This window comes from Melanotaenia boesemani, chromosome 15 (assembly GCF_017639745.1).
Source record: "Melanotaenia boesemani isolate fMelBoe1 chromosome 15, fMelBoe1.pri, whole genome shotgun sequence".
NCBI classification, from domain to species: domain Eukaryota; kingdom Metazoa; phylum Chordata; class Actinopteri; order Atheriniformes; family Melanotaeniidae; genus Melanotaenia; species Melanotaenia boesemani.
The window spans coordinates 16,806,983-16,825,871 of record NC_055696.1 but is presented as its reverse complement, the minus strand read 5'-3'; the positions used below and the strand labels follow the sequence as shown (position 1 = coordinate 16,825,871).

Here is an 18,889-nt window from a genome sequence, read left to right as displayed (position 1 = left end):
CATCGGCATCACAGACAGAAGCTCAGGTCAGTGTGACATGCATTGCTACAAAAGAGGGACTTGCATAGGAAGCAAGCTGAGATCAGAAGCATGGTCTGCTTCTAAAACTAGGCCAGTGGACGTCCTGTACTTATATGTAATTATATAAATATCATAGTACCTAAACCAGTACAGTCCTAAACACACAGAGACTCCACTCTTTGTCAATGAAATTTCAAAGGTAAGTTTGATTCGTTCCCAGCAGTGTATTTTCTCTCCCTAATCCCTGGCATGCAACATTTAATAACCACCAGGTGACTGTGACACGGTTATGTACAATTAGCTCTTATGACAGAACAGCATTTAAGTAAACTAGATAAAATCTACTTCATCTGATTCTCTTTTCAATTCGTCTCGAAAAGTGTCATATAACTCTAACAATAGATGTTCAGTGTCTTGGCCAAGAACACTTCATTATGTGGACTGGAGGATGTGGGAATAAAACCACCAACCCTTTAAAGATTGGATACTCCCTCCTACACCTAAACCACAGTGACCCTGTCTCTCTCTCTCACTGAGTCTTATTTACCAGTCTTTTTAGTTTCGTTTGGGCTTGAGTCTTTTGCTTCATTTTGTCTTTAACCACTTCTGTAGTCATTTTTTGGTGTGTGTACAGCCTTATCTTTCCCTTTGTGCTTTCTTCCTGCCATTCTATCATAGGAATGTATGTCTTTATTTCAGCTAAATTAAAAGTTTAACGGATAGTGCAGGCGTTTGTCTGGGTTTCAAGAACAGTTTGCCAATGTAGCTAACTATTAGCATGTATCATTAGCTTATGTTGTTTTCTTGACAACAGTCAACAACAGTAGAAATAAAACATACACAATTATTATTATTATTATTATCATTATTTGTAATATTTTACACTGGTTAAATGCGATCCTATTTACTATTAATGATTCATAACGCCAAAAAAAAAAAAAAAAAAAAAAAAAGAGAAAACAAAAAACTCTCAGTTATATAATGTACTGCAAGGAAAGATGTTAACCCAAAACATCATTTTCTGCTGGTCCTCCACAGTTAAACCCCTGTTAGTAAAATTCCTACTAACATTAAAGTGATTTTCTACTACTTCCATTGCAAAGAATTTTATTAATCTAAAGTCTGTAAAAAGGAGGTGCAACTAAAGGGAAATTAAAAGAAAATTGCACACAGGGAGGCGGAATGCTCCAGTTCACAGAACTGTAGAAATCTTGCTTCCCAGGATGCTTGAATCTCACCGAGCTCTCTCTACTTGTGATGGATTAGACACACCCCAACCTCACTGCAAGTTCCACCAGTATAATGGAGGAAAGGCCCAAAATGGATTGTAAAATGGTGAGTAAACACTGCATAATACCACAGAGAGATAACAGTGACTCCATCTCTAACTGTATTTAATATTAGTTTTAGTCCATCCACTTCCTTCCTTTCTTTACTTAGGAATGTTGTAAATCTTTGAGTGTATAGATAACTGTAAATATATTTTAATACTTCTATGATATGCCAAGGTTTGCTGCATATCTTGTTATGTCCAACAGGATACAACAGCATTTATCAGCTGAAAATCCCTCTTACCATTCAGCCACTAATGTGGAAAAGTGCTGCCTCAGCTCAGTCTGCTGTGGAGGAGAGAAGGGACAATACCCTCTAGATGACCTAGAGAAGTAGTCTTCAATGTACAAACTGTAGATAAAGTATGGGTCATTTTTTTCCTGTCTGATTCTCAATGTGCTGTACTAAACATATATCTTAAATGCTCATCTTTTTGACTAAGCCACTGTTTTTTGGTACACAGTAATGGGTAATGTAATCTTCCTGTCAGTGACTTGTAGTAATACTAGTCATTTGACTCTAGAGGGCAGCATTACATTAAGGTAGGTGGAGAACAGTCAATGCACTTTCTAATTTGTTCAATTTCCCTCATAATTATAATAATTAAGTGGGATAATTCAGAAATAAAAACACTGAAAGAAAGCACAATTCACAGCCACATTGGTTCAGAAAAAGAAAATTATTATTTAAGGCACACCTTAATGGTTTCAGCTCCAACACATTTGATTACAGTAAACTCACAGTGACAAAGAAAAACAAAAGCTAAACAGGAGTCAGATTCACAGGTGTTTGACAATTCTGTTCCAAGACAGCATTATTCTTTGAGATAGATATTTATTTTTGAAAAAAAAAAGTATTACCTTGCCTAGATAATATTTTTTAACCTTGTAACATGCCCCACCAGAAGATTACCAATCATTAATTTGATGTAGTAAATGCACCCTAGTGCAATGTTTCCCAACCTATTTTCCTCAGGGACCCCCTTTGTAGACATTAATCACAAAGGCTCTTAATGTTCAAAGCCTCAGGACCCTCCGTGCTCTTTGGGGGACCCCCTTGGTTGGGAACCACTGCCATAGTGTGTACTTATGTTAGGTTGTATTGGAACAAAATATGTTCCCACAAATTATTTACACCAGGTATACCAACAATCAGCCCACTCCCTTTAACTATTCCCCAGACCTGCACAGGAAACCACCTTTGGATCTGCTAAATTACATCAGTGACAACAATAACAACACAAAGGTAAGTCAAAACATTGTACCAATTATTAATAGAAAAGTGCCAACACTAATTAATTTAGATAGTGAAGTATAGCTTAAATGTAATTACAAGAGATACTATGCTTAAGAGGAGTGATTCATATTGTGGGTCAGTAGAACAATGAGACATTTGTAGAAATCACAAATTTTACTAACTGTGGAAAAGAGCTCAGGTTTTTAATATGTACACGTACAGGATTTAGTTTTGTTGTCTACATCAGATAAGGCATCCCTCTGCAAGCTTCAGAGGTGTGTTGTTTTTTTTTCCAAATGTGGTTTTGAACAAGTTTTATCTCATAGGAAGATTAAGGGGTGTTGCTTTGCCTTGCAGTCAATTGTTTGGTGTGGAAATTTAGAAAACTGTGGAATACCATAGCATTGCTTTTGCAGACAATTGCAAATACTTGTCTCATCTAATGGCACAATACTAAATATAAGTAGTTGTATCCAACACAAAAGAGGAGGGACATTAACAAATTTGACTAAAACAAATTTTCAATAACTAAAAATGTAATCTTGTCAAGGAGTCTGCTTAATCCACATCTATAAAACCATCCCTAAAGGGCAAAGTATTCACTCACAGCTTTAAATTTTCTTTTTTTTTTTTTGTCTCTGTGCATAATTGCTACAATTAATGAAGAAGCATGTGCAAAGCGAGGTTTAGTGCAGGACATAAACATCTACCTTTTTTATTTAACATCCCATTTGGCCATTTACAGACTGAGGCAAAGGTTTGTCTAAAATATCAAGGAGTTTGTCAAAATTTGATCAAAACGTTCATGTACTTAGTTTGACTATTGATATGTTCTACATCTTGTAGCCTTTAATAAACAGCTGCATGTAAACTTTCAAAGTCAAGAATGGGAATCAGAACTGATTTTACACCCATTGGTTTTGTAGCTGCATTAAAAACTCCTAAACCTAAACCTTCCACAAATTAAGACAACTTCCAAGAGAACCTTTACCCAAATCTGATACTAAAATACCAAATGTTACATGCCTAACCATCATTGTTAGCTTAACTAGCAAAGCTAAGCATAGTGATCACTACAACCATGTATCTGATATGATAAAGTGAGCCATTCATGCTCAAGCTTATAGTTAAATTCAGCTCTATTAATTCAGTCTTAGATACATGTCTGGTTATTGTTTTTGTTTTGTTTTTTAAGAAAAAAACAGGCCTTGATTTATTTATCTAATGAAACAACTGTTTTATTATTTGGACAAACTACATTTTCATAAAATTTGGGAAATTTTATAAAATGCTATGCAAATTTGACTCTGTAATTTAATTGATTCAACTCTATACTGATAAGACAAGTCCAGAGAAAAATAAATTTCAGCCATATACTGTATGATGATACAGTATATGGCTTCCTCCTTGGATGATAAGGTTTGAGGTTCCATTTTTGGAAACGGCTGCAAACTGTGCTGAGTGAAAATACTTTTCTTTGGTACTCTTGAGCCAACATGGCTATATTTATCATGATGGCATGACAACTATAGCTGCATGGAGGCCCTCATGCAGTACCACCCAAGGACTTAAAGGTCTCCACATATAAACAGTTGACTTTGTCCTTGGCCTACAGAGATTTCCTTATACTCAGTCTTTTCATTGTACACTGTGGAAGTTAAAAGACCTAATTATTTACTGTATTTTTTTGCCTTATAAATATTTTTCAGATCTTCCTGAAGATTTGAACAAAGATTGACAGATGTTGATCCAAAATTCATCTAGTTTGGAAAAGACTAAACTTTTAGCATATGCTTCTTTTACACCCAATCTTGACACCCTCACATTGTACAATCAGCAGGTTAGTTTGTATAAATCTTCTAGAGTTGTGTTGCGTCTATATTATATAAACTCAGTTGTTTTTCTTTGCCTTAATTTAAACATTTTTTTAGTTTGCTGGAATCAAATTTTAAATTTGTTTATATTTTTCCAAATACAATGATGTTCCTCATTAAAAACACTGACAGTTGCTTCTTTGGACTTGTCTGTTTAAAAGGTTAAAAAAAAATCAACAAATTGGATTAAAGTTTTTATAGCATTTTAGAAAACCTTACAACTTTTCAAGAAATAATGTTTGTACTTCTGCCATGCACACTATATTATGTAGATGTTATCACCCTTTAGTTTCCATTGTCAGCTACTCTAGAGAACTCTCCTAAGTAACCATTTTTAAAAGCAGTTTCTATTCTCAAAAGTTGGTGTCACCACATTCAGATTTTAGACTCAGCTCTGCAGGTATGCCTTTTTCTTCTTTTTGGCAAAGATCTGGCTTTTTTTTTTTCAATTCAGCATGCTGCCCAGAGTAGAGGCTAGGCAGACAAAAAAGCACCAGAGTAATATAAAGGAGGATGACATGTGTAACACAGCTGAAAGTCAATCCTTTTGGTGACAGCAAAGCAAAAAACTTCTCTGACATGGCTACTGCTCCAGGGGTCCATTTCACAGCTCTGGATTTCTCAACAATGCAGCTTTTGTGAATAGATTGTGATGCACAAGTACATACAGTGCTGCTTTTGTGTTTGTACACACTACTTAGGAGTGCAATAACATAGACAACCAGCTGTGAGTGCATGTGCTGATAGAACTGTAGATTTCTGGACGTAATTTGCTGAACTACAAGCTGTAGGCAGGTGCAAATAATGAGGTGAGGATCTGGATTCAAGAAGCTTATCCTGATAAATAGGCAGCTGGCTCAACGTTGTTGTTTTGTCCATCTTCTATGGCCTTATTCTTCTCACTCACGGTTAGCTCGGACGAGTCCACCACTGCTTTTCTTGACCTGTTGATTAGAGAACAAATCTTACTCATTTTGAACAGACTTTAGTAAATGAAGCATAAAAATACGGCTTAGTAGAAAACAGAATCAGTCTTTAGATGAATTCACCTCAAATTTCAAATAGCGTATTTTTGTAATGTTAATTGTTAATTGAATATTTTGACAGTTATTGTTAAGTGTAAACCAACAGTATTGGTTTTGACTAATTGGTAAGCATTAGGTAAGTTCATTGGTAACTTTGGTAACATCTAATCTTTTTACACTGTTTTTGTTTTAATAATTCACACTTATTTATTTTCAACTGGGACTTTCTTGGATTTCAACACAACATAATTGCACTAGGAGCAGCAGGCTGTCATATTATTATGCTTGGGGAGTAGTTGGGGAGCACCTTCTTAGGTGCCCACAATGGTTAACTTTTGCCAGAACAGGGAGCTAAACATGGCCCAAGATCATTTAACAACTAGGCCACCACTCCCCCAGAGTTGTGTTTGTTTTCACATTTTTACATAATAATTGTACTGTCTTAATTAGCCATTTTACCTTTAGCTTACCTGACATAAGTAGCCATGTTTATCAAATGACACTGTGTATGAACTATTTTGCTAATTTAATTTAGCTTTTAGCATCATTACAGCATAATTTCATTATTTATTATGCCAAATCAATGATTCAGATACTACAAGGATCCTTCTTTAAGGTAGACTTTGGTAACCCAAATATTGATCTAAATTCCGATTAAAAATTATCTAGCCCAATTCACATCCAAATGGGATCTGGCCCACATTCCAGACCTGGACCAGACTTAGACCAGATCTAGGTTGGATGTGGTCCAAGGATAAACTTTGGAGAGTATGACACAATCATTCAGGGTTAGTACAGCTCTGGGCTGCTGTTGGAAGAACAGATCTGCACCAGTATTGGTTTGTTTTAAAAAAAGACATCCTGGATCTGTTATGTGGATTATGGCCAGAACTTGTGCGAGTTCTGGGCCAAATCATTTTTGCTGTCTGGGTATTTGTCATATTAAGTAAAACTGTCACTATGTCCTGACAATAATTTATGTAGCAGAGTCTGGAGAGGGACAGGAGAAAAAAGAAAATCAGATGCCAAGAATCTGACATGTCCCAGTGAAAAGGACCATGTACAGTCAGAAATCTCTAGCTGATGTCAGTCACTTCACTTCTCTTGTTGCCATGGATATAAGCCCCAAAAAGATTTGCATTGGGGGCATGAGTTGTCTTTTTTTTTTTTTAACTATTTCCTTCTATTTCATAATAGTTTGTAAAATTGAAATTGAATTAGTTAGTTGGTTTAATGGGTTTAAAATCTTAATCACCATTAATTAAACTTATATTTATAAATGTAAGTATTTATTTGGTATGTCATTAGAATACATGGATGTCCTACAGTAGACAGATTTCAGGGGGTATAGTCACCTTAATGAGCCTGTTTTGTTGCCATCAAATAACTTAAACAATTCTATTTCCTATCTTAACAAATGAACTTCTAAATATTTAATTAAGGAAAAATGCTGTTCTGTGACAGATGCTTTTAGTTTATTTGACAACACTGACACTTGGTGTTTTTGTAGCATTACAGTAATGCATTTATGTCATGTTGGAGAAGTTGTAGGTCAAGGAACTTCCTTACTTTTCTCTATTGAAGACAATGAAGTCTCTCTGGACATTATCCAGCCGCTGTTGTAACTGCCCATTCTGGAGGAAAAACAAAAAAGGACAAAGATAAGAAACTTAACAAATTACAAATTACCGCTTGCATTTGGAAGGAAAAAAAAAAGGAATGACCAAATCAGGACCTGTCATAATCATCGTTTTTCTGCATTTATGAACTAATTACATTGTTTTGATGTGACTGATAGTTCATTATTATATGTAGTTTCATTAAAAAAATGATAGTACATTGCAAATTAATGGGATAAATAGGTCACACGTACAAAATAACGCAGGATGTTCTGTACCCACTGCATTCATCATCACATCAGTTTATCCTCCTTTAATAAGATGCCAGTTGAGAGAACTGACCTAACTTTGGAGGACACTTATGCTCAGATGTCACCACCTGCTTTACATATTTGGCTGTCTTCATTACATGAGTACCTCAGGCTCTGTCACACTGGGCTGTCCTCACACTAGCGTAGTACTATGACAAGTAGTCAGAGGCTTTTTCACTCTAGCAAGGAGAGGGATTTTAGAGATTCATTATCATTATAAGATTGTACTTTGTCACAGAAAAGGAACTACAAGAGGTGCATGAACATTAGAACAAAAACTATTTCCTTTCCTTTTATAGCTCAGCTAATGAGAGTCAAATTCCAATATTAACCCTTAACAAATGTCAAAACTTCCTTCGCAGTCTTTTAGACTTTATAAAACCTACTAATCCTGTATTAAAACATCTACGGACATGCGGCCCTCATTCCCAAAAAGATCAAAAGTAATTCCAACATGAGCACATGGCTAATTCCTCTCCAAGAAGGAGGCTCAAACTGGCCCTCAAAACTACAAAATCATGCATGTGGATGGTGATAACAGCAAAGTGGAAAACATAAGGGAATTTAATCATTTTGCATACATGAGTGATAGAAAGTTAAGACATCTAAAGCTACTCTTTGCTTTGCCTCCATTTGGATTGCAGGTAAGCTGTGGACTTTTGGGACCCCATCATTGTAGTATCACACAAGAAAATGACAGATTGACAAACAGAAGTATCATAAAGATCCTGACACAGACTTTGAGAGCAGGGTGTACTTGTGATGTAGACTACTGAAAGGACAAAGAAACAGAGGACAAAAGCAGAACTGCAGAACATTTGTCAAATATGAGTTATAGATGTGATACATAAAAGACATGATGGATGGGATGAGGCGAATGATGCATGATCTCTCTGTAACTCTTTGAATGACAAAATCACGTTTTAAATATCAAGACAGACCAGAATCTAATAATAAAAGCACCCTATTTGTATAAATTTCCCCTAAATACTGCATCTATATACCATTTTAAACACTAGCATGGCCATCTTTACGCACAATATGATCTCATTCCAGACAGTTAACACTGGTGGTTTAACGATGCTATCGCAGCAGTAGTGTCCTCCTCTACCTTTAGGAATCTCTCTTTTATCTTTTCTGAAAGCACCTTCTTTCTTTTTTCATTTTTTTATTTATTTAAAGGACAACATGCAAATACATTAATTATTTGTAAAAAATAAAAAGATGGCTGCACCAGATTTAGCATTATGCTAACTTCCATCTGCAGCCCTTAATACTAACAAGCTTAACCTGGAATCACTTGCTCTTTTCTTTTCTACTAGTACCCCATAATTTAAATTAATTTAAATTGATTTAAAACTTAATGTAGCCTGCAGACCAGGGTTTCTTACTGCACAGAAGCCTGAACGTTGTATGCAATAAAGCCTCTCTGCAGGTTCAGCTTGCCAGGCTTTAGATGCTAAAGATTTACAAGTTTTGCAAAGTTATCTTTTCCTGTTTCTTTACCTGAAAGGATATTAAAGTGGCTTGACAAGATCTTGACTTTAATCTTATCTTCTTTGTATCATATCTCTTTTAACTGGTTTCTTGTCAGACTGCATTATCCTCTGGGCATCTTTGTCCCTATTCAATCTAATAATTTGATAAAAACCTTGCACATCTTTGGCTACAGTGTAGAGTGCACCGCTATTGCTCCTCTCTAAATTTAGTTTGCATCCTGTTCTTTTCTCCAAGCTACAAAAAGTTAGACCCTTGTTCACTCAGACAGTTGAGATAAGCAAGCATCTAATTTAATCTGACTTGAATAAACTGATTAATAACTGGACATTTTTTTTATGATATTAAAATGTACTCGTGTGTGTAATACTGCTCTTGCTAATGCGTTGCTAGCTTTCAACTTACACCTGTTTTTTCTGTTTTCTTGTCTTTTAGACGATGTCCTCTTTTTGTGTGAAACAAAACATGTTTGCACCATGTGTTTACTTGCATCTTGACTACTGTTCCTTGATCACGGAAGTGGTTGAGTCTTACACAAAAATGGCCATGTTGATAAACGGATGTTTAGAGAAAGAACATCAGAAAGGAAACACCAAATGAAGAGCCTTGCAGTGACCATATAAGTGCTTTAAGTGTCAGCAATTCACTACTTGTTTTTCTTTGTCCTTTCTGCTCTGTCTTTATTGGATACCTTTAAACATACAGTTTAGAAGCTAATTATCTAAATGTTGGATTAAATTTTCCATTTAATGAGACAAACCAACAGGGAGTGTTCTGCTGGATGAGAGCCTAATGGGGACATCTCTTAAGTTCCATGTCTAAGTCTGACTTGTTGTTGCTACTACTAATAGGTAAAGTAGGTAAATAGGAGTTATTTATTTATTTCCCAATGCATACATGACACACCAATCATGTGCATGAATTTTAGAGAACAATTTGCTCAAAACAATGATTTTAAAAATGAAAATGGATCTGAGAAATGATCTTCTCACACTTGTCTGCATTTTCAGGGGATTGAGTGTGAAAATCTATTTACTGATTCTGGTGATGTTACTGCATTAAAAATGATCTGTGATTGGGCACTTTTATTCAGTGGTTCACACTGAACTGCATCCACAATCTACACGCAACCTTTTGTTTCTTCCAGCAGGCCATCACTGACCTGAGTTTAATTATAATTAAGAGATTTTTCATTACCTTTACTGAGCTTCTGTTTTCATAACAGAAAGCTAACTTTTATTATCAGAAAATGTATTATTTATTATTATTTAGCATTATTGCTTCTTCAGTACTCAAAGGCCAACACATGCTCCATTTTTATTTTTTATCTTCTGAGGATAATTGGAGTCACCCTCTTAAAAATATAAGCTGGCAGCTATTTAGATCATTAATGTAACCTTATGTTCATTAGTTAACATTTATAATTACATTTTTTTCTTGCTGCATTGCCAGTGAGGATTTTGGTGCAGTGAATATGAACCAAAACGGAAGTTTCATTGTATAGCCCCTTTAATAATAATCCCATATACTGTATGTAGTTTAACATGTTGCAACTAAAGAAAAACAAAAAAAACAAAAACTGAAACACTCTAAGAGGAACCTATCAGTAACCATTTAAAGCAACCTCATTGCAGTCACTTTGAAAATATGCAAACCACTCCACCCACAAACTTGGAAACACACTGACAATAACATGTAGAAACTACACATTCTCTAACAAATTTGAAGCACCAAGGCAAGAAAACTGACACTACTCCAAACAAGAGTTAACACTTTCCCAGGACAACTTCACAATACAATGCAAAATACAACGGGAAGAGAATCAGACCAAAGAGTGTTAAAGGAAAATGCATCAGACTATTAGTAGTTTACCTTGCAAAGCAGAAGAGTATTCTTATGTCAGTTTATCAAACAAAGCTGACTAAGGTGACTTTTGGATTTTTGGAAGTAACAAACGGAAGGTTGCTGATAAACATCATCTTATTCTGCAATGACAACACAACTAGAGATACACCAAATTATTTACCACTCTCCATTCCCTTGTTTATTCGAGGAGTCTCCCACATGGCTGTTCCATTAACCCAGCTATCTGGTGTGTACAGGTTACAGCGGTCCAATGAACAGACACACCAGTGTCCACTTCTTGAGAGTTACCTTTGGTCTCTTTATGATTGATGCCCTCCTTGCCTGGTCTGTGGCTGTTGGTGGACCGCTCTCTCTAGTTGTGATGCTATTTTCTTTCCATTTTGTGATGACGGATTCAACAGCGCTCTGTTTTCATAGTTTTTGATATTTATTAATAACTCAATGTTTAAAAAAAAAAAAATTTTTTTGTTTCAATCAACACCTCCAATTTGGATTATTTTATGTAAGTCCATTACATAAAAAAAAATCTACTTAAAGGTTTAAAAGTTTTAACAGGAGGGGAAAAAATAGAAAAATGCAAAGTAGCCACTATAGCAGTGTGTTTCTTTATGTGAGAAGCCAGCGAGCCAATTTATTTTGTTCTCAGCCCAAGTCCAATTTTCTGCTGTATATTATCAGTGATTTAATTGAGCTAATTCCATGCTACATTATGAGCAGAGCAGAATATGAGGAGGGAGAGGCAGAGAGATAAAAGAGCAGCTAGGAAAGTAGATGAGGAACAGGACACTAGGGGAAATGAGGGTGACATGAAGACGATGTTCTAGGAGGAGTCTCAGGACAAAGTGGGGGAAGAAAGGTTGGAAAGGAGAAGAGAAAAATGAGAAAGGAGCAGGAATATGCACAAAGAATACAGATCAGCCGCAGGGTAAAGAGGAAAAAACAGAGTGGGATGAACATTGGGGCAACGCTTTTCATTCAGTATTGATCCGATATGCTTCAGCAATGCCACACAGACATTCCTCTCTCTCCTTCACACTTTCTTGCTTTGTCTCGCTTTTGAATGCATCCATCTCAAGTGGCCCCAAAGGCCCTTGGTAAATGGATATGTTAAAGCTTTGCACAAACACAAACTGATATTTATAGACAGTAAAGCAAGTATTCCCACTGACTGGCAGAAATAAAGATTGCCACACACTGCAAAATATGATGCTACAAAATGTTGTTTGGCCCCAACAGTTTGGTAAAATTCCCGGTCATACGCTAAAACAAATTTAAAGAAGCCATTTGAATTTTCATATCAACAAAATGAAGGTAGAAAGACTCAGAAGACTAAAGCTGTGAATATGTTAGCTCCTGCTCATCTGACCCAGGAACCTTGCTTCATTCATCTCAATAAACGCAAAAAACATTTCACTGAAAAGCTTTTATCATTATTGCTGTATTAGAAAAGTGATGCTCTCTGTGCCTGAAAGGGACACAGGAGGAAGAATGTTGTCTAGCTGTTCACTAATATACTCGCAAAGTCAAATCTCTACAAGCAGCTGTCAGCTTCTATAAAACATGGTGCACATTGGGCCAGCTCTGCCTTCTCATCGTCCAAAACGAGTCTGAACCCCACAGCTTGCTTCACTTCTAGCAGAACAGCGTTGATAACATACCCCAATGTGACAAAAGGTGGACAAGGACCTAAACATAACAACCTGGATAGTTGAGCTTTTGCAGTCTCAATGGGAATATCAGAAGATTCATATCTGGACAGAAGCCTAGAATTCAATATGTTTGCTCCTGTCAGGAAGGACTGCAAAGATATAAAATTTTTCCAAGTTATTCCTTCAAAATACCTTGCATAAAACATATTATATTGCTATCTTTCTCACAGGCAGCAGTTCATTCACGTTTTTCAGTGCTTATTTAGACTCAAAATGCAAGTAAACACACATAGCTTGAGGTCTTTTGAGTTACAGTTGGCCATAAAAACAATGACAACAGCACTAATCTGTTCCAACTGCTGAACCAGAGCAAAAACACAATCACTTTCACTGTTTATGAGTGTGTTATGTGGATTTCTGATCCATTTGTCATCTGACTGAGAAGATAAAACTAACCTTTCAGCGCTTTATTGTCTGTTTTTAAAAATCTGCAGAGGACTAGAAACACTAACACAGGCACTTCACTGACTTATTAGATTTTAGTAATTAAGTAGTAATTAGTATATAGCAATTAAGATTTTTAAGGTTGCCATTTACTCCAGACACATAAAAAAAAAAAAAAAAACTTCTCAACTGTACCTCCTTTAAATGGAAGAAGAATAATGATAATTGAGAGAAAGAGAGTCTTTCCTCTGATGATCACATGTGCTCCTAAGCTTGAGCTAAAATATGTCAAATATGCATTTCCAACTATCAGTTATTTACATTATTGCAAGATATTTAAATTGATCCATGTGTAGTTTTGGAGTAAACCCTTTCCAATCTTTCCTGTTTAAAGTGTAACTGGTTGAAAATCCTTACTTGAGGGGACCCATCCGAACCATGGTCTCTGGTCTTTCTGGCAAGCCTTTTCTTTTTCTTATGGAGTGGTTTGGACTCCAGGATCATTTCCTCCAGCTCAAATGTAGGGTCACAGTTTAGTCTTCGCTTCTTTAGAGACAAAAAATACACACACATTTAAGGAAGAGGCTGTTGTTTCTGAATGAATGATAACAATGAAACATTTATTTGACAAGTAAAAGTACAAAAGCTTGTACAAAAAATAGTGAATGAAAAGAAATGGGAAACAAAACATGGTCAGCAAGTTTCCTCTCTGTGTTTAAACATTAATTCAAATAATTGTAGATAAGCCTATAATTAGTCAGACACTGTCAGATCCCCATTTATCCTCTCATCTTTATTTGTCCTCCACTGCGTCAGTCCAGCCAGTGAACATACCTGCTGCTTAGTTAGTTAGTTATCATTAGTATTTATCTCCAAGCCATGGACATATGTTAATATATACAGGACGGCTTGGTTGTGCGTGAGCATAGAATGTTGCACAGTTCTAATTTTTTCTGAAGGTAATTGCCTGATCTGATTCAAATTTATTGTGAGCTTTCATTACAGGCTTTCCAGCCAAGCAACTGGATTTTTTGCCTGTTGATATAATCCCAAAGAGGGACTATCTTCACCTAAGGCAGTACAGGCAAACTTTTTCATGCTTTCTCTGTCTGTAACAAAGTTGTTCTGGTTCTGGTCTGTCAGTCTGAATGGTCGTATTTATACACTAGACTGCCAAAAGCATTGGGACATCTGGGACATCCCTTTCTTAATCTGTGGGCTTAATATGGAGTTGGCCCACCCGTTGCAGCCAAACTCTTTGCGAAGGCTTTTCAGAAGGTTTAGGAGTATGTTTATGGGGATATTTGACCATTCTTCCAGAAGCACATTTGCGAGGTTAGGCACTGATGTAAGACAAGAAAGCCTGGCTTGCTGTCTCCGCTCTAATTCATCGCAAAAAGTGCTCAAGTACCTTCCCACCAAACTCGCTCATCCAGTACTTTTGGACCAACCAACCTCACACTACAAATGCAGTGATGTGTACTGTGTGCTGTGTACAGAAAACACAGCATCTGGGTGTTTTAGGAGGGCAGCGGATTTGGCTTTTTTTCAAATACTGCATTAAATATGCTGCAATTCGGCCAAATCAGTATATACGGCCAGCATAGTGGACGGCTTTAAAATAAAGCTGGTGTTTACGCTCAGCAGGTGATCCAACTCGGCCCAGCAGGGGGTGGTGTTTATGATCTGACTGGAAAGGAAATGATAGAGGGCAGAGAAGATTTTGGTTTTGTGCTTAATGTAAGCAATCATATAGAAATAAGTATGGCGCTGCAGAGAGGAAAACTTTTTTCTAGTATGTGTATTATCTTTTGCATACAAATTGACTAACTGTTGCCCATATTTTGGTTGATGCATCCCCAGATGGCTTATTCATAAAGGAACTCACAATGTATTGTTTCGTTTTAAAGGAAATAAATGATAGATTAGAGAAATTGGATTTGACTGGCAGGAGAAAACCATTCACTCATCCTTTGATTTTAACAATTCATTGTGTAACACAGCTTCATTTATTTCTGATACTCACATTGGGAATAAAGCCTGGAGGAAGCTGTTTGCTAAGCACAGCATCCCAGTTGACGTCTGACATGTAGTCCAGATCCTGTAGCTCTGCTAGACAGGAAATCCGCTTCTGGACATCTATGCACAACAACTAAAGGAGAGAAAGGGATTAGAGTACAAATGGCTGTCCTAGAGGTGACATGCCTGAAAAGTTAAGCGCAGAGTCCCATGGAGACGTGAGCATGTGTTTGCCCTTAAGGATGCATCTGAGAATGAGGATACAGCAACGTGAGAGTTGGGTTTGTTGAAACTGGAGGAGGGACAGGAGAAGCTGCAGGGCGCTGGACATAAAGTGTAGCAAAAGAAGGACACAGAAGGAGAGGAAGAGAAAATGAAATGCAGATAAGATGATGAGGAGAATTCAGTGGGTTGTGAAGCATAAGAAAAGGACTAATATATTGGGCATGAAATTCTCCCCTGTCATTCTCACATACTTTTTTTTATGTATCCCTTTCTCTTTTCACTTACACATTCCCCTGGTCACTCTCTATACACACACTTATACACATGCAGCTGGAATGCCAATGAGCTCCAAGGAGTCTGAGCACAAAGCAATGCAACAGTTTGACTGCAGTGGATTGCTGCCAAGAAAAAAAAAAAAAACCTACAACACCAATGCATCTTTTAGCTTTGCATGTGGCTTCATTGAGACAGGAAGAGACTGTTGATATCTCAAAACTGACCACAGTGCTTCTGTGTCTTTACAATGTCCTGTTGACTTTGTAGCTCAGATTTACAGTGGCATGCAAACTGTTTGTCATCCCTGCTAAAGATTTCTAGGCATGAGTAGAAGATAAATTGAACTCTACTGGAGATAGTCAAATATGCAATATCCTTCTGGAGATACCCCATGGTGAAAACTGCAAATGCTGTATTTAAGCAGTGGTACAACAAAGGACTGAGGTCTTTTCAGGACCTATATAAAATAGAGTGCTTCTGCAGCTATGCAGGATTAACTTCTAAATGGTTGCCAAAAACTCATGTATTGTTGTTGTGCAGTATCTCTGTTTCCTATGTACTCCTCAACATCCTTAAAATAATCATGGGAGGAGTTCTTAGAATTAATCCCAAAACAAAAATCATTGCCACCCCAAATGTACAAAAACACCCATTCACTGATATATTTAAAGTAAACCTGACTGGGAGCAAGAATTGGGGATAAAATTTACAGAAGAGTGAAAAGGGGCAATTGAGAGAATTGTAAAAGTTCTAAATGTGCCCAACACATTTAAGCTACTTTATCTACAATATTCCCAGGAGTAGAAGACAGATGTGATGGATGTTTTCAGTCCCAGTGAAATTTGAGCCATATGGTTTTTCTTTTGCCCCAGATTATCCAACTTTTGGCAGACATAGTTTAGAATCATGGCTGAGATGCTGGGAATGACCATGGACCAGCTAATTTTGGGGTAGTGTGATTAATTTACTTTAAACAAATAGAAATTCTGGCCTTTACATCTTTAATTGTTTGCCAACACCTTTTGCTTCACTGGAAGCTAAATAAGACCCCGTCCATTTCTCAATTACTTCAAGACGTTGCCTACTTTTAAAAGTGGAAATAAAGTAGCTGATAGTTTTTTTTCAGTAAATGGCAACCTTTCTGAGCTTATTTTATTTCCCTTAAGGTCATCCTGCCAAGACAAGTTTTCTTCCTCTCTTTATATTTATTTATTTGTTTATTTATCGTTTGTTTTAAGGGAACAACCATGTTTCAGTTTTCGTTGTTTCTGTTTATAAAAAACAAAAAAAGGATCCACATATTATTACATTGTTGTGATATTTGCCATGTTTGTTCAATTAAAAGAATTTTTTAAAAGATGTAGGATTCCTCTCAACAGTTTAAACTAAATTAGGGTAAAATTATTAAAACATACAATTTACAACAGGACAAGAGGGAAGTACCATGATGCAAACGTTTTAATACCAGAGGGGATGCCAAACTATACAATGTCAAAGCTTTGAAGCAGCACTACTGAATTTTGGCAGATCTTCAAATTTTGTCTCCATCTCATGAAGGCTAATTTGGCATCTCTCTTGCACCCTGTTTCTTCTCTGAGCTCTTAACCAACGTTTATTGTCTTATCTCTTGCTATGTCACTTTCCTGCTTTCTTTTCCTCACTTCCTCTGGTAATGCCCTTTGGCCTTCCTTTGCTGAATCAGCCATGGTGCATGTTCAAAAAAGCCACTATGTTATATCTAGTTGCTAGCATGTAACATGCTTCTGTAAAGCGAAACATGGCTGTCATGTGATATCCTTGAGTGGGAAAGTTGTGAAATGTAGTTTGGGATGCTGCAGCTTCAAGAATGTAACTATTAAATGTCAGTGTGCCATCAAAATGAGTCTGATGCACAGAGTTCTGAGGTCACTAAGTTATGTAATGTTGCTTTAAAGCCCTTCAGCTTCTGCCTCTACTCAGCCGCAAGATATGTTTTGTGAATTTTCCACCAGTCTTCAACAATCCACTTGTCCTTCTGCAGATGATTGAGTATAATATTCTAACCATGCTGACTGAGCATGTGCCTGAATCAATCTGATTTCAGAGAAACCACATGTTCCAAAACTAACAAAAGCAGAACGTTTGTTTTTATAAGTCTCCAGAAAAATTGGGGATTCCCACCTCTACAACTCCATTGCATGGGAAGCTTCAGCACAGTTGACCCAACAGTGTTATTGGTAGCATAGTTAAGGAGTGTACAGGTAATAGATAAAGTATGTGCGAGAGCATGTGTGTTTTCAGAGTATCAACTGATGTGTGCAAGAAGAAGTGGAAACCATGCACCCATCGTATCAGGCCTCTGATTTGTCTCTTGTCCCAATTATTAGCAGCGTTGTTCTCCTTTAAGAAGATGTAATGACTGATGCTTTACAGGCAAGCATATCTTCAGTTTACAATACGTGTAAGAAATAGCAGTTTACAAGAACAGAGGAATTCAGTTTAGAGTCTGGATTCAAATAAATATCTAAACAACCAGAAAATGGAACATTTAGTCCTTTATAAAGTTTTTTTTTTTTTTTTAATAGTATAGGTGTTCAAACTTCATGCAAAGAATATTTGCAACTGTTTTGCAGCCTTAAAGTAAATTCCACCGGGAGAATAGCTTGCACTGAATACTCAAAAAAGCAGAGCCAGATGGCCCCAAAAACCTCTCAGAACTGGAAGTTCATTCATTCATATTTTTTATTTATTTATTTGGGCAGACATTGGAAAAATTACTCCAAACAAAAATTGAAAAACTAATAGAATAGAAAAAATAGACGTTACTATGTACTAATCCTGTTGATTGATTTGATTTAATCATTCATTGTTTTTACACCAGTCTTGCCAAAGATATAAGACAGGTGTAATCTATGACTTCATACAATTTGCAATGTTGTGTTGAACTTGCTTAACTTTGAGGAATGGACATTTTTTAATTAGGGGTTTCCACACATGTCAGTGCCACTTTATGTCAGTTTAACATTTATGCCATGATTCTCCAGAACACTGCGTACTTAATATTTCTGCTGTAATTACAATTCCACCTCCATGCAGCATACAAGCAGAGCTGCATAAATAAAAATGACCTCTGTAACTAGCAACAAAATACTGGTGTTGGGTATGCATAATTATCTATGACAAAAATTGCCATTGGGTCTCAGAATATCGTGAGAAAGTAAAGGGATCATGTATCGTTGAACCTCTGTTTGTACGTGTGCAGTATGTTAAGTATAGTGTATGAACAGCTCATTTACCTTTCTAAGAAGAGACTTCATTTCCAAAGACCAGGCTGCTGGGTAACTGGGGTGGACCTTGTGGAACGTTTGGAGGATCTCATTAGCTGGTGTATTGGATCTCATCACGTATGGCCTCTGAAATGATGATGGAGGGAGGACGAGAATATGGGAGGAGATGTGGCATTACAGACAACTTGCAGTCATCCCTATCTACTTGCTAGAGGAAGCTATTTTTGTT

At 36.6% G+C, this 18,889-nt stretch overlaps 1 protein-coding gene across 1 annotated transcript in view; it reads right to left on the bottom strand.

Annotated features, from left to right (window-relative positions):
- Positions 1 to 4,420: 4,420 nt before the first annotated feature.
- The window catches only part of stk32a (serine/threonine kinase 32A), a 68,372-nt gene continuing 53,903 nt past the window's right edge, over positions 4,421 to 18,889 (bottom strand). The window contains exons 9-13 of the mRNA XM_042009360.1: positions 18,670 to 18,786; positions 14,901 to 15,026; positions 13,292 to 13,420; positions 7,058 to 7,122; positions 4,421 to 5,407 (exon numbers count right to left, since the gene is read on the bottom strand). Coding sequence (XP_041865294.1) covers positions 5,296 to 5,407; positions 7,058 to 7,122; positions 13,292 to 13,420; positions 14,901 to 15,026; positions 18,670 to 18,786 — 549 coding nt within the window. The 3' untranslated portion in view covers positions 4,421 to 5,295. The remainder of the gene's footprint in view (positions 5,408 to 7,057; positions 7,123 to 13,291; positions 13,421 to 14,900; positions 15,027 to 18,669; positions 18,787 to 18,889) is intronic.